Source organism: Haliaeetus albicilla, chromosome 12 (genome assembly GCF_947461875.1).
Source record: "Haliaeetus albicilla chromosome 12, bHalAlb1.1, whole genome shotgun sequence".
NCBI lineage: Eukaryota > Metazoa > Chordata > Aves > Accipitriformes > Accipitridae > Haliaeetus > Haliaeetus albicilla.
The window spans coordinates 30,873,752-30,893,567 of NC_091494.1; the positions used below are offsets into that span (position 1 = coordinate 30,873,752).

The 19,816-nt window shown below is 46.6% G+C and overlaps 1 protein-coding gene across 4 annotated transcripts in view; it reads right to left on the reverse strand.

Annotated features, from left to right (window-relative positions):
• Positions 1-19,609, reverse strand: part of SHISA6 (shisa family member 6) — a 263,056-nt gene extending 243,447 nt beyond the window's left edge. For 3 of the 4 annotated variants that reach the window (XR_011327180.1, XM_069798871.1, XM_069798869.1), the window contains exons 1-2: positions 18,848-19,608; positions 2,933-3,093 (exon numbers count right to left, since the gene is read on the reverse strand). Coding sequence is in view for 3 of the 4 variants with exons in the window: in XM_069798871.1 (XP_069654972.1) it covers positions 2,933-3,093; positions 18,848-19,524 (838 nt within the window). In the remaining variant the exon portion in view is untranslated. Of the gene's footprint in view, positions 1-2,932; positions 3,094-18,847 lie in introns of all 4 variants that reach the window. The other variant, XM_069798870.1, reaches the window with a different exon arrangement.
• Positions 19,610-19,816: the final 207 nt, after the last annotated feature.

The window sequence follows — 19,816 nt, forward strand, 5'->3', positions numbered from 1 at the left end:
CTGACACCAAACAAGCTTAATGGAAAAATGAAGCTATGGTTTATTTAGCAAGACTTAAGGGCACCCTTCTAGTTATAAGTTTGGAAACAAAAGTTCAAAGTAAAACAAATATAAAACTCAATCTCAGCCTGTATGTAACTTCTATAGTCCTTTCTGGTTGCTTAACCTCTCATACTCTGGAGTTCTGAGACAAACCACAGCCAGCAGACCTGATGCTTTTCAGATCCCACTGCAAAACCCTACAGCTGTGGTCTTCTCAAGCCAATTTGCAGCACCAGTGAGCAGTGCTTTGTCTGGATTCTGCTATTACATATTACTGCTTCTATTTTTTCCCCCAGTCGTCCTCCATTCCCCTCTTTTTATATCTTTTCTTCCCCTCCTCCCCAAAAAGCAAGTATTGATGGTGACCCCTCTTCTACTTCCATACTGGGGCTTACCAGCTTTATTCTAGTTTAATGTGCTATAACCAATTCTTGTTTTCCAACTTTTACTTCCCTACCAACCTAAAAGATTTTAGCATTCGCTTATACAATTTCCTGATTACCACAATAATCTGAAGATTATCTGAGTAATAGAATATAGTTACAATGGAGCATTGCCCTACTCTGCAAATGAAATAGTATAAAAAATCATTAACTGTATATCTGTTTTATGAGCTCATGATCTTTTGTAAGTGATTAGCTTTCTGTCTCTCATGATATATGAGGACATGTTAATAACGGACACAACTGAGCCAGGAACAAGTTCTTTTGGGTAAGCTACAAGAGCAAGTTTTTCCTTCCCAGCTTTGGCAAGGGCTCAGTGTGACATTCCGTCCAGCTGGCTGCCCCGAGGCAGAAGTGATCAATTACGCCTACAGCTGCCAATGGCTGTGGAAGGGCTGTGGTGGAAGTAAAATCCCTTTCCTTTGTAGCTGGGTTTGTGGATATCTTCTTTTAGTGGGCTCCTGTTGCCTGTGGCTTGCCTGTTTCAGCCCTGACTGAACTGTAATGGCTTTTCTCCTTCACATGGTATGGGCAAACATACAGACAAGCAGAGTCTGAAAGAACAGACTGTCATCTTTAACATCATGCCTTTTCCTTCCCAGCCATTTTGCCTTGCTCATCTCATGTCCCAGTCCTCAGGAAGGACCAAGTAGATTCCTCACTGGGTGCTGTCACTTTGTAGCATGACCATTTGCACTAGCACCCCACTCAAGATACCTGTGCTCTGGTCCTTGCATCCTTGTGTGCCTTCATTAATGTAGCAGTATGTCTTAAAAATGTCCATTGGAGCAATCAGCTACTGACAGACACCAGAGAAGAATACTGCAATTAGTAATTCCCCTCCCAAACCTTCCCATTTGCCTTTTCTCAGAGTTGACAGTGCCTAAACATGACACCTAATTCAGAGTTCCAGTACCCAGCTGCTCTTTTCTGCTGCAAGCAAAGAATTTCTTCTGCATCTTTGTTCAGGATTTGCCTGCCTTAACTGACAAATGTGAGTGAACGGGAAAAGATAGGGTGTCTTCAGAAAGGGATTCATCTCATTGTAAGGCTTATGTCAGAGTTGTTCTCTGACGTTGCCTATGCCTATTTGCTGGCCATAAACCCTTATTTCTTGTGTTTCTATCCTGGGGCAGAATCATATATGCTCTCAAGAGCCAGTCCCAAGCCCTAGATATGCAAAAACACCTTCTTCTTCCAGACAACTCACCTCACGTACTGTTCTCCAGCCCAATGTTTTATTTCACAGGTATAACTCTCTGGCATACAAAATTACAGGGTTCACTGTAGGCCTCTGAGAAAAAATTGGAGAGCAAAGAAATCCTTCTTAGTTCTCAGGGAAATTATTCTGTTCCCAGCAGCAGGGGAGGCTTCCAGAGAACACGGTCACCTGGTCCTGTCTCCATAGGGTGATGCACATTGCAGCAAAACCCTCCTAATAGTCACCATGAGGCAACAGAAAAGAAAGAGTCACTGCCCTCAGTCATGGGCCCTTTCTACAAAGAGCCGAGCACATCGAGCCCCGCAGGTTGTGGAGCAGTCTGAGCTCCTGCTAGCTTCTTTCAGAAGCTTCCCCAGCAGGGACCATTAGCAAAACCTCCTCTAATCGCCAGGTGACACAGGTCAGGAAACGCCACCCAGAAGCTGAATAGCTTGTGACTGAATGAGGGCATATCTTTGAGGCATACATCCAGTGCAACTGAGAGATGGCAGGTGATGGCAAGTCTACCACATCCCACTTAACAAAGGTGGTCAGCAACCATCAAGACATTGTTTTGACAGTTATCAATATATGAAGCATCAAATAAATCAGAACAATATCTTCACCTAAGAGGCTGGCATCCTTGTGCCATTGGGGAAATCAGGGCAAAAAGAAGTCAAATGGTTTGACCAAATTCACCCAGCCAGCAGAAGCCGGAAAAAAAATTATGTGTCCCAATTCCCAGCCCAACGCTCCTGGAGGACCTCAGGCCAGTATCTTTAAGCTCCTGGGATACCCTCTAGGTTACTTTCCACACTTTCCTCTCAGCACATGCTTATAGCTCACCTGAATGAATAAGGTGGCCCCAATTATGTGGATTTCTTTCTCCTCAGCTGCTGTGTGCAGAGAGACTGATTATGCTTCATAGCATATGTGTTTCGTTGGAAATACACAATATCCTAAGCTTAATGCAAGCATTTTGGTATAAGCTGAATTTATACCTCACCGATTCTGAATTTTTAAAATGCCTAGAGAGAACAGCCACTCTGTTCAGCAAAAACCTTAAAGAATCATCACCACTGACCCTTGCACTCATCTGCTCTCTCTGATTGCCTTTAAAAGCCATTTATTATCCTAATTTCAGGTTTATAAAAGCCGCTATTGTAAAGCGTGATGTTCTGCTGACTTCTAACATACCACTGGTACAACCACCTCTGAAGAGAGAGAGCAGGAAAGCAGCACTTACCTGGGTTACTTTTGGAGGTGCGCACAGGGGTGTAATGGTTTTTGGAAGATGTCCTGACTGGGGTGTTTTCTTTGGGGGAGGTATCTATGGCCGAGATAGTCTCTCTTTCACAGTGTGCTATTGGGATTGGTCCCTGCTGCCTTAAGATGTCAGCCAGAGCCCTGGGGAGAGAGAAATAGGGGAAAAAATGTATTTTCACACAGTAGCTAGAATGGCATTCAGTATTTTCACTTCCACAGTCACTGTGCAAAACCAGCCGTAGTTGGATTTCTACCATAAACAGAAAAAAAAAAGCAACAATAACAACAAAAAAAATATGGCTTAAAAGCTGTTTCTTTTTTTGTGTCTGCTGCATGTATTTACAGGCTTGCCTGGCTATTGTTTAGTTTTTCATATGCTTCTACTAATTCACTTCACCCCAGGGTTATGTTATCTCTCCACCATTTTCCTTGCTGTCAGTGACAGTGCAGATGAACTGTTCTCCGTAGCATAAAGCACTGCCTTCATAAAGAGTCACCACTGAACATACCAGAGCCCTAAGTCTCAGGCACTGTGATCTTCTAAAGGTTACAGCAAAACTGCCCTGCCCAACCCAAACTTCTTTAAGATTGAATCAGATTAGGAGTCTAGTCCCCACATTCCTTAAATCCTTGTTTTTTCTGCAAGAAGCTCAGTACATGGAAGTGGTGGCAGTGGGCTTCTTAAAGGAGAACCAGCAGTCCAGAAGAAAAGGATTAAACAATTTTCATGGGTTAATGTCAACACAGCCATTAGCCTACCTTTAGCTTTTTGTCCATTAGGGATTTCTTTAATGGTAGTGAGGTCTCTCTGCTATTCCCCAAGAAAAAGAAATGTCACACAGTTCAGTTGCCTCCAATGTTTTCCCCTTGGATGAGTGGATACTCAAAGATGTTTTTCCTCTGTGAATATCATGGACACAGTGGAACAATTATAGCGTGAAATGCACTGATTTTCTTAGTGCAGCCACAAGCTATCTCTTGAGCCATAGGAGAAGAAGGAAGGGGGTGGCTTGTGTGGATTATAAGGGACAGTGGCATTTTAAAGATGATAGAGTTTGAAAGGTTCTTTTCTCTTGGCAGAGGGAATATGCCTAATGTCACCTCGGGTACCAAGAAAGATGTAAGGAGGAGAAATACTTTCATTGCATATTGATGAGAATGATGCTGGTGTTGCTTATATCTACTAGCATTCCTTAAATGCCATATTTCTGGTCTTTCATATGAGAAATAGTTTGGGACCTGAGTCCATTCCATTTTCCAAATCATTTCCTCTACAGACTGCTATCCTTGTGCATAATTAATTGCAACACTACTGTGCTCTGCAAAAGAAAGTCTTGGAAGATCTCAGTTTCCAGAAGAGGATTACATTAGTTCACAACCACCCTGTATAAAATAAGAATATTATTTTAAACTTTATTTGATTATTTATTGTTTGTAGAGAGAGCACGCATAGAGGCTATAACCAATCATATGATATGTATATGTGCACACATACTGATACATATGGAATGAAGGGGTTGTCACATACAGGGACATGAGAGCACAGATTTTTTTTTGTGCTAAGACAGGCTCAGAGAGAGGTGAAGGTAGCAGTAATAAGAGGTAAATACTTAGGCCTGTCCCAAGTCAGGGGTCCTTTTGTTTGCTCCTATGGTTATTCCTCATTAAGGAAGAGGAACTGGTATTTGGTGTTCTCCAAAAGAAGCTGAATTCCCATTGATTGACACGGATCTGTGGGTGCTCACCATCTTTTACAATCACACCTGAGGTACCACAAACTGGTCACCAACTTTCAGGTCGTGTTTGAAATTTTGGCCACTTGCCCAGGGTTGTACAGAATGTGAGTGGCAGAACAAGGACCTAAAGCTGGGGTCTGAGTTCCCTGCCCCATGCAATACTGCACAGTTCCCTCCTGAGGAGAGGATTCATTCAACCACCAGTAATCCTAGAATCATAGAATCATTTAGGTTGAAAAAGACCTTCAAGATCATCAAGTCCAACCATCAACCATGCCTGTTTTCTAGGCAAATACCTCCCCACTGCATTACAGACCTTGCTGATTGGGGAGGATGTGGGAAGCTAATGAGATCTGTCTATTTGGCACCAGCATCCAGTACATCCTGTTGGAGACAACACATTTTCTAAAGACAGCAGGTTGGCAGAACTGAGCCCTTAGTACATATCTCCAAGATATATTAAGCATCAGATGACCATTTAACAGTATCTGCAGTACAGAAATGCTAAGAGTCATTTTTCAATCACAGAGATTGTATTAGGACCATTATTTACTAGCCCATAGTGGCTTGGGCTCATTTTGAACACTTGTCGAAGACACTCTTAGTGTCAAGAGTACAATCACTCAAAGTACAGAGGAAGATGACAGTGTGGATAACACTAAAACACTATATACGGCTTAGCTTAATATAATAGAGCCAGATGGGCAAGAAAGGTCAGGTCAGGGACTGGTGTACACTCAGAAGGGGCTGTGTAGGGTGAGGTACAGAGAAGCGTACAAGAAACTCAAAGATGAGGAAGTGGAGCTGGAGGTACTGGTGGGATGGAAATGGAAGAGTACAAACCAGTTCTCCCCAAAGCTGAGTTTGCTTAATGTGACAAAGAGGCTAAGAGAGGACCTACATCCCACTAATGGGGAGATGCGAAGGAGACAGAACAAGCCTGTTCTTGGAGGTGTAAGGCAAAGAAGACAAGAGGCAATTAGCACATGTTGCAATAAGGGCAATTCCACTTGGTTATAAAAGAAAAAATAGTCACAGTGGGATAGCAAAACACTGAAACAGGGACCCAGAGAGGCTGAGGGATCTCCATCCTTAGAGGTCTTCAAATTCAGCTGGATAAGGCCCCAAACAACCTCCTCTACCATTGAAGTTGGCCTTGCTTTAAGCAGATGTCAGGATGAGGGATCTCCAGAGGTCCCTTCCAACCTAAATTCTGCTACGATTCTGAGTCTAGGACCACCTTACACTTCAGGTCACCTTGTTTCTCCTGATACTGTTGTCCTTTCTCCTACTATTATTACTTCTGAATGGGGTTTGATACAGTCCTAAGAACACAGCTTCCCTACCTCCTGGATGGACAGTTTACCTCCATTCACCAAAAATAATTGAGGCAATTAAAGTGAATATACTCAGGAACAATTGGAGCTGGTGAGAAGTGCCTCATCCTCTCAGTCATTATCTACCTGAAAGCTGAACCCTGATCCTGCTGCCCTCCATGACAAAACCATGTCTCCAGGATAATGTTTCAGTTTGTGAACAGTTTCTCAAAAAACTGCTTGGTTGTTCCTTGGTTACTCCAGGACCTGAAATCACTGATCTTTACCACAGACAAAAATACAACTCAGGTGGTAAGAACAAATTTAATCCCTTCTTTGGTTTTCATCCTGAAGGAATAGTAATAAGAGCTACTCTCTGGGTTAGTTGTTGGTCACAACATAACAAGGAAATAACTTCTAGTTGGGTCCCAGCCACATGGAAAGGAGGAGACTGTTACTTTCAAACAAACTGAAGAAATCACAGGTGACAGTCAGGAAAGCGATGTCTGCTGTGTCAGACTATACATGAGATAAATTGAACGTAACTATCAAAAGCAGACCTAGCCTAGTGTATGGGACTAGAGCAAAGAGTTCAGCAATACTGAAGGTGTAATCTTCTTATGCCCTAAACACACCAAACTGTGTGTCCTGAGTGCTCACTCTTTGTCCTCTTCTTTAATGTCTACAGAGAGAAAAAAGACTCTTCAGCACCAGCAGAACGAAACTTTATAGGTGGAGGACAAAGTCAAACTTGGATCAAACTGGTTAGTTCCTTGCCAATTCAATCACATTGTTGTGTGTGATCCAGTTTATTTCCATAAAGCACAGAGGGCTCAGTCTCACACTGGTAGAAGGTCAGTCACACTTAACTGAGGAAGGATTTGGTTGGTATAAGTCTCTTGGGTACAGCTGTCTAATCGTCCACTGCAAAAGCTTCCATAACAATAGAGTAATAGATTCACTTGAAATATCTGGGTCTTGTGTGTGCAGCCATTTGGCTACAATTAGTCCCACTGATGACAACAGCATCCTAATCACCTGCACAAGGCTATGAGACACTTCAGAAGTCTTTCTATGATGACACATCTCTTATCTCAGGAAAACAAACCTCACTCACTGGAACATGGTACCTGTGGCAGCTGATGGAGTAGCGAGAGTTGCATAACTGTACAATCATATCCTGAGATAATGATTTATGACAGCTTTTTCATTAACGTCATTTACGTGAGAACACTAAAGCTTCTTTCCACGCAAACCCAGAATAGACATAGTGAGATCAGGGATGTTGCAGACCAGCACTGGACTAGCAGCATGGGAGAAAAACCTACTGATGTCTTGCATGGCAGGACATCCCAAGGCAGAGCAGGTCAGGTCCTGCTCCCAGATATGTCAGAAGGGCAGGCGCTCATGCAACTCTGGACTAAGTGAGTACTTTGGGAAGAAACACAGTGGGATGAACACAGGGACCCTAATGCAAAGAAGAAGTTGTGGCCATTTTCAAAAGAAAAAAAAAAGTCTTGTTGGAAATACAAAGGGCCAAAAGGGATGGGTGTAAGCAGTAGGGTAGCAAAGTTAGGCATCAGCTGGGGCCCTGATGTTGAAAGATAAAATCAACAGACTTTGCTAAAGAGAAAAGAGAGTGAAGGCAAGGCAAACTGGGAGAGAGGCAATGGCAGGGAGTGACAGAAAATCAAAACTGAACAAGGAGAAAGTGAGCAGAGTAGTATGAAATGGAGGAAACAGGCAGGAACAAACCACAGTGAAGACCAGGCAGGGAGTGAAGTCCAGCAGTTATGTGGAGGGAATTCATCTCTCAGTCCTAGCATGGAGATGTGGGAGGGGAGAGAGGAGCTTCTTTGTACAGTAGGGAAGTAAATCATCAGTAATGATTTTTCAGGCTCAAGGGAGCTGATCCTTCCTCTCTACGTAGTACTAGTGAGATGTATCTGGAGTGCTGAGTCCAGTGCTGGGCTCCTCATGCACATCATGGAGTGGGTCCAATGAAGGGTCACAAAAGCGCTTAAGGGCTTACAGCAGACCCAGGCTGAGAGAGGTCCAGGTCCATTTTTTGTAAATGGCTTTTCCTACAATAACTTTCTCACTGTGAAACACTCCCATCTTCCACAGCCACTATCCGTGCCTTAGCTTCCTGACCTCAGCAATTCCAGCATGGTGATTTTCTTGTCTTCTGCACCCATGGGGAGAAATTCCTTGTTCTTAAGTGCTCTGTGGACTGAAAGAGTGTGCTGGTTTTGGCTGGGACAGAGCTAACTTTCTTCATAGTAGCTAGTATGGGGCTATGTTTTGGATCTGTGCTGAAAACAGTGTTGATAATGCCGAGATTTTTTTATTACTGCCGAGCAGTGCTTACACAGAGTCAAGGCCTTTTATGCTTCTTACCCCACCCCACCAGTGAGGAGGCTGGGGGGGGCACAAGAAGTTGGGAGGGGACACAGCTGGGACAGCTGACCCCAACTGACCCAATGCATATTCCAGACCATATGATGTCATGCTCAGCATACAAACCTGGGGGAAGGAGAAGGAAGGGGAGGACATTCAGAGTTACAGTGTTTTGTCTTCCCAAGTAGCCATTATGTGTGATGGAGCCCTGCTTTCCTGGAGGTGGCTGAACACCTGCCTGCCCATGGGAAGTGGTGAATGAATTCCTGGTTTTGCTTTGCTTGAGTGCATGGCTTTTGCGTTACCTATTAAACTGTCTTTATCTCAGCCCACGAGTTTTCTCATTTTTACCCTTCCCATTCCCTCCCCCATTCCATGGTGAGGGAAGTGAGTGAGCAGCTGCATGGTGCTTAGTTGCCGGCTGGTGTTAAACCACGACAAAGAGGAAGGTTTTTCTTGATATCACTGAGAAAGCTTGAGGAAGGGCTGGGACCAGAGCCTACAGTTTCCATGTCTAGTGCCCTCTTCACTGGCCAAGGAAGCTCCATCTGAATGAACGCATCCCAAGTATCCCTGGCTATTTGTCAGGTTTTTTTCAGGACCTATCTGTGGAAATGCAGAACTCATGTCAGTGCTCCCACGGCTGGCAAGGACTTTATGGACCGTATTTGATTAGGATATCTCCAGTCCACACAGGACCCTCTAATTTTGGGCTGGAGACAAAAATATACAGAACCTGGGGAGACAGGGAGAAGCAAAGAGCTGAAGCAGAGAGGAATGTCTGGTTTAAGAAGCAAGTTTGCAACACATCGGCATTTGCCTCTGCAATGAGCTCTGAGACACATCTGATGGTGTAATAGGAGACAGTACAGTGCAGAAGAAACATTCACCTGCAGAGGCTGGAGAGACCTTGTAGCCAGAGAGAACGTGAAGTTGCAGGAGCTATGAAGGACCAGGTCTCTTTAGCACACCCTGCCCAAGCCAAGAAACTTAACCTGCTGTCTTAATTACCAATGAGGTAACAGGAGGCTAGAGGAGTGCTGTCCTTCACCACAGTCTTTTTTGAAAGTAGTGTCCTGTTTTCCCAATATACACAGATTTTCAACACTAATTGCTAGTATGAGTGTGGGCATAGGTATCCCTTCTACTGAAGACAAGGGGAGCTTTGGTGACAGCTCCAACAGACCAGGATACGGCCTGTGGGAAATAAGATTGGAGTAGAGAGGTCTGCAGGTGCTGGATAGGAAAAGGTGATGGGAAGAGCTGACTATTTCCAGTAGTGCAGGTTGTGCACATGCAAAACTTCACTCAGTTGCCTTCTGAAAATCCCCTCTCTTGGAGTCTTCACGTATAGGGTGTTAGAAAACAGAATTGCCTGTTCCAAGTCCCTATAAATTTGGGGAAGAATGGAAAAAGAATGACCAAATGGATCTGGCAGAGCACAATAAAAAGAGCAGTGTCTGACTGAGCTAAAAGCCTGCTAAAAGCATAGCTGTGATGGAGTTTGTGGCAGAACTCCAATCATCTTCAGCACAGCCAGGATTTCACTACAAGTTCTTTAAAAAAGAGTGAGGTTAAAGACTCCCCTACGCTCTCTTACTAACCTGGAAAGAAAGAGGCAGTTAGTCTGAGAGAGGCAATTTATCCAGCCATGGAGCCAGCTCACCTGGAAGGGACAGGTCTCTCCAAGGGAGACGGATTTCAGTCACCGGCAAGTCACGCAGAGCACAGCCGTGCATTATGCATGGTTTGGTTTGGCACCTGTCCCCAGACCTGCTGCGCACCTTGTGAAGTTTCAAACACTGACCACACAGAGCCACGCGCGGCCCTTGACCGAGCTGGGTCTGGGCTATCCTATAAGAGGGGCTCCCACACTGCAGTTTCTGCCAGCTGCATGCTGCTTGCCTGTCTTATTCCCCCATGCTAGCTGTGAAACAGCAGACAGGGAGGCAACCGTACACTGCCTTTCATCAGCTCTCCCCATCTCTGCTGCCTCCTTGGCATCAACCCCAGGGCACGTGTCTGACCACACTTTCTGACAGTGCTCTGATCTTACTACCAGAACAATGGGGCTTTAATTGATTACACAAACACCACTGCAAACTGATACACAGAGGGAAACATGGGGATGCTGCTGCCAGCAAAGCCCTCTGGGAGGCAGCTTCCTTTGCGTGGAAGTGACTATGCCAAAGTAGGTCTTGTTACTGAAAGCACAGGGGCTCCGCAGTGTGCGAGAGATGCACCAGGTCAGCAAAAGGTAACTGGTCTCTGCAGCTGCCACAAACAAAAGCAGCTGGTGCTTCAGAGCAGGGTTTCTGGGGAGGAACACTGGAAATGGTTTTTCACAGTAACCTGAGTGGGCATGTGGTGGACGCTTGTGTGTGTGTGCGCACACGCGCATGTGTGTACAAGAATAGGTGAATGCACCCATGGAGTTAAGAAGAAAAAAAGACTAAGCATTAGGACACCCTTCCAACAATGAAGCATTTATGCACCTGTACCCAGCATAAGTGAGGACATACTGTTTCTAAAAAATAAATACTACAAGGAAAAGTCAGATGTTTTCTGAAAAATCTTTGTGTCAAATATAAGAATTATCTGTGAAGCTCCTGGAATTCAGTCTAGCTTTAATGACAAATTTCACCGAAAGCTTAATTATGGACTTACTAAGGACCATATCGTTATCCCAGATTATGACAGCAGAATGAGACTGGCAGTTTTCCTGACTCACTCTTCTTGGTGAACTCAAAACTAACACATAGGTGACATGATTACATTATAGATAACACACACATTATATGAATGCATGCATGTGGAAAATACATTTCAGCTGAAATGGAAGTAGTATAGGCATTACACTGACAAATCAACACAAAAACAACTGTCACTGTGAGCTCATCATCTCTCCTGTCTTTATACTGTGAGGTGGAATGAGCAACTGGAAAGTGAAGCTCTTGTCTTTGGGACAGGTTCTTTAGACTATATATCAAGAGTAGTAACTACCAGCAGTGCTTAGACTGCACATCTTACGGAAGTACTTTACACATCTGACACTAATATACAAATTGAATGAGTCTCCTACTATTGCTGTGATGTGGACAAGGGATTTACGGCAATCACTAAACTCACAATGGGTAATGCTAGTTCCTTTGAATAGTGATGCAGCAGGTCCAAAGAGAAAGAAAATGTTACGCAAAGATTTTGTAATTAAAAAGTTAAAACAAATCTTCCCAACTGACGTTTCTTCGCAGAGAGCTGTTACACTGAGCAGCAAGTGGCCAGAGCAGCAAGGGTCAAGATCTACCTCTAAACCATGAAGAGGCTATTTAGGGACAGCGAGTGGCACGAAGCAGTTGGTGCCTCCCGGAGTCGTGTCCCCCAGCATCACCGAGGACGCAGCGCTCACCGCAAGCCAGAGAGCGGCTGCCACCTGCTGTACTGCCGGCACTGTTCCTCAAAGCATACACCTTCCCCGCCCGGCTACAGCCCCCTCCCCAGCCCGCCTACAGCCCCCTCCCCAGCCCGGCTACAGCCCCCTTGGCTTGAGAGCGCCAAAGGGAGACTCCGAGAAAGAGCCCACCCAGAAAAGAAAGCAGGGGTGCTGGGGAGAACTAGAAGCAGTGGTGTCATGCAGAAAAGGAGCTAAGCGCTGGTCATGATCAGGGAAAGAAGATAAAATAAAAAGAGCAGGTCTTGCTAGGTATTTCACAGGCATGAAAAACTGCAGGAATTATGCTAAGAGCTCGGCTGGTACAGTGTCCTGGTTTCAGCTGGAAGAGAGTTAATTTTCTTCCTAGTAGCTGGTATAGTGCTGTGTTTTGAGTTCAGTATGAGAAGAATGTTGGTAACAAGCACACCAATGTTTTCAGTTGTTGCTAAGTAGTGTTTATACCAAGTCAAGGATTATTCTCAGCTTCTCATGCCCAGCCAGCAAGAAGGCTGGAGGGACACAAGAAGTTGGGAGGGGACACAGCCAGGACAACTGACCCAAACTGGCCAAAGGGGTATTCCATACCATGTGACATTATGTCTAGTGTATAAACTGGGGGGAGTTGGCCTTGGGGGGGGATCACTGCTCAGGAACTAACTGGGCATTGGTCAGCAGGTGGTGAGCAATTGCATTGTGCATCACTTCTTTTGTATATTCCAATTCTTCTATTATTATTATTGTCATTTTTTATTGTTATTATTATCATTATTAGTTTCTTCCGTTCTGTCCTATTAAACCGTTCTTATCTCAACCCATGAGTTTTACTTATTTTTTTTCTGATTCTCTCCCCCATCCCACTGGTGTGGGGAGGAGTGAGCGAGCAGCTGCATGGTGCTTAGTTGCTGGCTGGGGTTAAACCACGACATACAGTTTGTTAGTCTGTTATTGTTTGTGCTTGGGTATCTGCATGCACAAAGCCAGTAACAGCACTTGGTGGATATGCAGCACTTTTTGAAAAACACATGAGTGCACACAGAAGAAGTTTCATGCACAAGGTATCTATTGTGCACCAAATCCTATGTTGTAAGCACAGTTAAGGGATTTCAAACTTATTGAAGAAAACTGTACTTTCTCTGAAGAGCCCTACTATTGCAACAAAGGAGGTTGGGGCAAGAGCTGAACTACAGTAAAATATTTATTGCGAAAGAATTCCAGGCTTATCTGCCTGGGTAATGAGACATTTGAGACCTCCATGCAATACAGCGCACACAGATCTAAGGAAATACAGATTGCCCATGTGAGTAGGGGCAAAGGCAAGTAAAAAAGTACCATGATCTCCTTTTCCTGATAAGGTTCAGATCTTCCTATGTGAAACAGGAGTTTTAAAAGGCGTCTGATCTCCAAAGGCACACAGATCAACTGTTAGTTAAGGATATAAGAGATTAGAAAACTAAAAGAAATAGAAGTTCAGAGCTAGACTGGATTCCCTTGACACCTTATGATGGAGGGTTACTAATAGAAAAAGTTAATTAGGAAGCAGAAAAATATCAAATAAATGGGAATTAGAGACATTGAAATGATTCGGTGAAGGCAGCATGGTTTCTGAGTGTAGCCTCTCTTACTGGGAGAAGTTCACAAAGTAAGGAGAAGACTCAGAAGCAGCCAGTGGAAGTCTGTAGCCAAGCAGCCTCTGTGCTGTTACCAAAGCCAGTCTCTTTATAAAATAGATTGAGAGAGGAAAGCATGGCAAAAAAAATCAGTTACCAAACTGCAAACTGTGACCAGAGCTTCCAGCTGAAGCTTCCCCAGTACATGTAAGTGAAGCAAAAGGAAAAATATTTTGTACAGGTACATGCATACAAATACACATCCTGCCTTGATTTGGCCAGCTGGGAATGTGCAATTCATCAATGCAAACAGGACAAGATTCAGGTCTTCTCACTGCATGGGAGTTACGCCAACTACACTAAGGTGCAGTATTGGTTTGAAACAGAAGAACTAGTCATGAGTAACTTCTCTGAGGCCAGAAGATAATGTCTTTTTCTGTTTTACCTTAATCAAGCCTGACACGTGCTTGTGGTCCTGTATTCTGTGCCTATGAGAGGGACAGGGCACTTTAGAGAAGAGACTCAGAAACCATCAGGAATAAACAATACAAAGCAGGGCAAAGAGCAGATGAAAGGGCCATGAGTGTGTCAGATGAATGAGACAGAGTGGAGTAAAACAAGCAGAGCATAAAAACAAATCAGTGGAAAGAGGAAGCAAGCAGTGACAGCATCCAAGAAAGAAAATCTTCTGTATAGTCCCTATGGCCAGGTGTGTGTTTGTAGCACTCTCTCCCTGCCCTGAGGAGGCATGAAGTTTGATTGCTTGGCTCAAGCAACACACACCAGCAGAGAGCAGAACTGAATGAGCCAGCTGTGATCACAATTTGAAAAACTAGAGTCTAGAGATAGGTAGTTGTCACAAGCTCCACCATTAGCGAAGAGGGCTGAAACCTGCTACCCTCCAGTGACCCCTCTAGCAACCATAGGGCCCAAGAGCTGTGGTGAGATGCAGCCTGCAGGAAAAGAAAACCTCCTGTATTTCAAGTTAGCATCATGCAAAACTGCATGCAGCCTTCCTGGAACTGTGAACAAACAGATCCATTGCCTCTGATTCCTGTTGAAATTCAGAGCTACAGAGTAAAAAAATGACACAAAATTGATCAATTTAACTGTTGTCTCTACATGGGAAAAGGATGTTCATTTATAAAAACAGTCACAGTTATTATTCACAGAGCAGAGGATGCAAAGGCAGAGACCAAAGAAAAGAGTAGCACAAATATCTTTCCTCTTTGTAGAAACAAAGATGCCCTAGGAGTAGGGTAATGGGAAGCACTCTGAGCAGAAGGTGCTTGTTTCCCTTCTTCTTTTCAAAAGCCAAAACACTCATCGGACACAGTCCATGCAAGGACAGATACACAAGACAGCCCTTTAGCAGGATACAGAGCTAGTTTGCTGGGAACCCAGTGCTGCTTCTCAGCAGCTGCAGGAGAACAGCTGGGCTTCCACCCCTGCCCCAGGGCCATCACTACCACTGCCTCCCTCCAGCTTGCAAGTAAGCGCTTCAGCTGCCCATGCCGCAAGCAGTTGGTAACATTTCAAACCCTAGCTGCAAACTATAAACAGTTTCCAATTTGTGCATTCCTAACTCAGCAGAGAGTGCAATGGTTACTGTTGCTGAGGGCTAAACAGGGGTCATAGGGTGATACTACTAGCAGTGAATTATTTATGTACTGTAGTGTCGGGATTTAGGGTCATGGCCACAAGAAGAGAATATTCTGGGTCACCCCTCCTTGCTACAGAAAAATATACCCAGCTTTGAAAGCAAACAGCTGATATTCCTTGTTCATTGTCAGAGATTCCCTAACTCATTCCCATACTGAAAGTAAAGCAAATACTCTGCCCACTTAAGAAATGCTTGAACAAAAAACACCCTGACAAACTGACAAAAACAAACCATCCTCCCAAATGCAGTCAGAGGGGAACAGCAGACAAAACGTTGCTGGGTATAACTCTCAGAAATCAGCCCCAGTTTCTACTTGGAGCTCAGCATGCATTAGTTCTTGCTGTGTAACTCCAAAGCAAGATCCAGACAAGAGGTAGTCATATATGGTCAGGCTGAAAGATCCTATAATCATTAAAAAATCAGCTAAGTTTAAAGCATTACAAGTGTTTCTGTAAAACATGACTATTTTAGCTCCTGTTTGTCAAAGCACTTCCACTTACTGCACTTAGAAATGAACTTAAGTATCAGTTACTGTCACTGCTCAGCCCAGAATCACAGCAGTGCCTCTGCTTTAAAGGTGTGTGGTAGTGCCTGAAAACAAGACCAGATTTTCAGCTCTGAAATGCACATGCATATCTCAGTGCACAGACAGCCTTTCATGTCACATGAGAGTGACAGTTCTCCTGTGAATTTGTAAACCCTCCTTTCTATCAAAAGACATAAAATGAGCCCTGCCTCCATCAAAATGTTCTTTTTATGTGAGTTAATAAGGATTTCCTGTAAAAGCTGGCTGAGAACTTAGCAGAGAAATAACATCTACACACAGTACTGCTAACTGACCATTTATGATGAAATAAAATCTAATGTGTGATCTTACTTATGGTGAAGCGCAGGGAAGTCTTGCTTAATCTTCCCTGGGTGTGGGATACTGTTCACGATGGGCTATTTCTAGCCCACTGTAATAATTTCTGTTTATACTGTTGTTCTCCTTATCCCAGAGGTTTTGGTGGGCTGCACACTGAGATTTAAAGCACTTGTCATCACTACAGTGAATTATTCTGGATGTTACACTTAACTCCAGTTGGCACAACCTCAAACAGATAGAAATATCTGACTACATTCTGATTTTCTCCTACTCTATTAGTCAGCAGCAGTTCTCAGAGACGAAGCCAAACCATTCCACTCCTCATATTTACATTCTGCTTAGAGCGCTGATAGCATTTTTCCTCAAACCGATGCAGACCCTGTCTGCTGGAGAAGCACTTCATAATATTTAAACCATCGTGCAGTGCTGATCAAGTTCAGGTAACACAGCTCTGAAAGGTATAATCTTTTACCAGCTACCATATTATAGAAGTCAATCAACTCCTTGAAATGCTCTGAAAGTCAAGCTTTCCAAGCACTCAATCTGCCATTCATACTTCTACACACAGGTGAATAATTTTACCAGGACTTATCTAAATAAAGAAAAGCAAGCATCAAAAAAATGAAAACATCAGGAATAACTCAGACAAGTCTGGCAACACTGCCTCTGATTTCAAAGGCTGTAGGATCCAACCCTGTAGCACACTGGAGCTATAGCAAAAGTAACATATGAGCATCTGAGTCAGATTTCCAGAATTAGTGTGAAGACAAGGCCCAGACAAAGTTGCCTTGAAGCCAAAAGACCTGGGCAGTTGGGGAACTAGCCCTTATTCAAGAAAATACTTGAAAGAGCCTATTTTCTGAGCAAGCTACTTTCAGGACCCTTTGCTATACAGAGACAAGTGACCTAAAAGATATTACAATGTATTTAACACTGTGAAGCTATTTTCTTGCAAAGGCAGAGAAGCAGGGGCAGGTGGGGTTTGTGATGGAATACATGGGCCAGACCCTCAGCAAGTGTAAACCAGCATGACTTTTTGTCCTCATTGAAGACACGGTAATTCATACCAGCCAGCATCCCGATGTGTGTAGTCTGATAAAGGCAGGAGTCTAAATAAAATGCATATTCCCAAATAAATAAAAACTGCGTCACTCATCTCTTTTTCTTTGTAAAAAGCTAAAATTTCTTCCCTCAGACTCTGTTGACTGCGATTGAAGTTCAGCCTTAAAAATGTGAGCAATGGTTTTAAATGTTTTGATTAAAATTTCTTAATTAAAATAATTTTTATGAAGCATTATCTGCTAGAGATAAGGGTTTTCCCCACTCATGCTGACAACTGTTCTTATAAAGAAGCTCCTCACCAATTTTTATGTTCAAACATAGGAACATCTTGGATTCATAGCACACAAGAAGTACACATCATTTGGAGGGACTTTTTCACCAAAAAATAAATACGAACTGAGAGAGTACATGATTTGTCCAGAAGGAGAACTGTTATGGAAGCCTGAGCTTTTGCTTTTAAACAGGATTTTCTCTGGCACATCGAGAGCGTTCCTTCTTATTACAGCAGTGTGTAAAACCGCTGAGAAAAGGATACCAAACTACTTCCTTAGCAGCCAGCCAGAAGGACAGACTACTAGCTTGAGCTATCTGGATTTACAGGGGAAAAGAAATAAAAAAGGAAAGCAAAAGAACGCTCCCACCCTGATCGCACCGCTTTCCCGAACGCCCCTTGCGACCCCAAGCCAAAGGCCCCCCCCAGGAGGACGCAGAGCCATTTCCTTTGCACTTTTTAAACTTCTCCCTGGCCGGGCCAGGCAGGGCAGGACCCGGGGGGGTCCGGATCGCCTCTGTCCCCCTGGGGTCCATGGGAAGGGGGGGGGGGGGGGGCCGGGGGGGGGGCCGAGGGGATGAGGCGGCTCTGCGCGGAGGGGCGGGGCGGGCGCGGGGCAGCGCGGAGCTGTCCGCAGCACCGGTGCTGAACGGGGGGGGCCGCGCCCCGCTGCCCGGGGTGGGGTGCGGCGGGGGGGGAAGGGGAGAGGTCCCACGGTGCTGCCCCGAGGAAGGGAGGGCTGACAGGGGCACTAGGAGGGGTCCCTGGATGGGAAGTGGAAGGGGGTGGGGAGGGACGGTCCAAGGGGTGGGGTTGCGCCCGGACGGACCGTGCAAAGGAGGAACTCCTGGATAGATGGCAGAAAGGGAAAATCCTTGGACGGGTGGTGCAAAGAGGGAACTCCTGGACGGCCCGCGGAAAGGGATAATCCTTGGACGGGTGGTGCAAAGAGGGAACTGCTGGACGGCCCTCGCAAAGGAGAAAACCCTCGGATGAGTGGTTCAAGGGGGGGACCCCTCTCAGCGATAGCGCAGTGGAAGATCATTTGGACAGGTGGACAGGGAAATCCTTGGAAGGGTGGTGCAAGGGGGAAACTCGTGGTCAGCCAGTGCAAAGGATAAAGACTTGAATAGGTGGTTCACAGGGAGACTCCTTGGACAGGTAGTGCAGCGGGGGAACCCTCGGACAGCGGTGCAAAAGGGGAACCCTCGGACAGCCAGTTCAAAGGCGGAATTCTTGGAGGGGTCATGCAATGGGGAAACTCTTGGACAGGCTGCACAAATGGGAAGCCCTTGGATAGGTGGTTGAAGGGAGGGCCCCTTGGATTGGTAGTGCAACGGGAAAACCCTTGGACAGGCGGTGCACAGGGAAAACCCTTGGACATGCGGTGCAGAGGGAAAACCCTTGGCCAGGCGGTGCAGAGGGAAAACCCTTGGCCAGGCGGTGCAAAGGGGAAACCCTTGGCCAGGCGGTGCAAAGGAGGAACCTTTGGAGAGAGGGTGTCCCTAGACAGGAGGGGTGCTGGAAAGAGGGGGAGGATCGCACCTGTGTATGTTCATCTCCCGGGGCGGGCGCCGCGCCTTGTCGTAGGCCACCTTGGCGAAGACGCCGGCGATGAGCACGAAGGCGATGGCCCCGCACGAGATGTAGACGGTGGCGTTGGTGCTGTCCTTGTCCGGGTCGTACTTGTTGGCGTCCCCGTCGGCGCCGTTGCTGCCGTCGGCGGGCAGCACGCCGCTGGCGGTCGTGGGGTGGGCCCACTCGGGGCTCTTGTAGTTGCGGCACAGGCTCTGGTTGAGCTTCTCGGCGCGCTTGTTGCAGCAGAAGCGGTAGAAGCAGGTGCCGCAGCAGTAGCGGAAGCCCGTAAGGCTGTTGTTGCACTCGAACTCCTTGTCCCACTGCCCGCTCACGTCGTAGTACCCCCAGCACGTCTCGTGGGCCGGGGCCGAGCCCCCGCCGCCGCCCCCGCCGCCGGGGGGCGTCCTGCCGCCGCCCGCGCCCTTCCCGCGCCCGGGCAGCGCCGTGGGGGCGGCAGCCCCCGGGCCCGCCAGCGTCTGGTTGAGGAGCTCCTTGCCCGGCTTGGGGGTCCGCCGCGGCGCCGCCGCCCCCTGGGTCCGGTTGCCCTTGGCGCGGGGGGGACCGGCCGCCTGCGCGGCCAGCAGCAGGGCCAGGAGCTGCAGGGAGAGCAGGAGCAGCGGCAGCAGCAGGTGCCGCGGCCCCATGGCGGGGCTCAGCGGGGGCCGCGGGGCGCGGCGGGGCGCGGCGCGGGGTGGGGGCGGCGGGCGGCGGCGCGGGGCTCAGCGGCCGCGGCGCTGCCCCATGGGGGGGTGGGGGGGGGGGGCGGGCGGGCGGGCGGGCGCGGGGGGTCCCGCTGCTGCCGCGCGGCTCTTCAGCGGCGGCTGCCCGGCGCCGGGCGCTTCATGCCGGCGCGCAGCGAGCGGCGGAGCCCGGCGGAGCGGGGCTCGAGGCGGCGGGGTCCCGTGCCGGCCGGTGCTCCTCCGGCGAGGGGCTGCG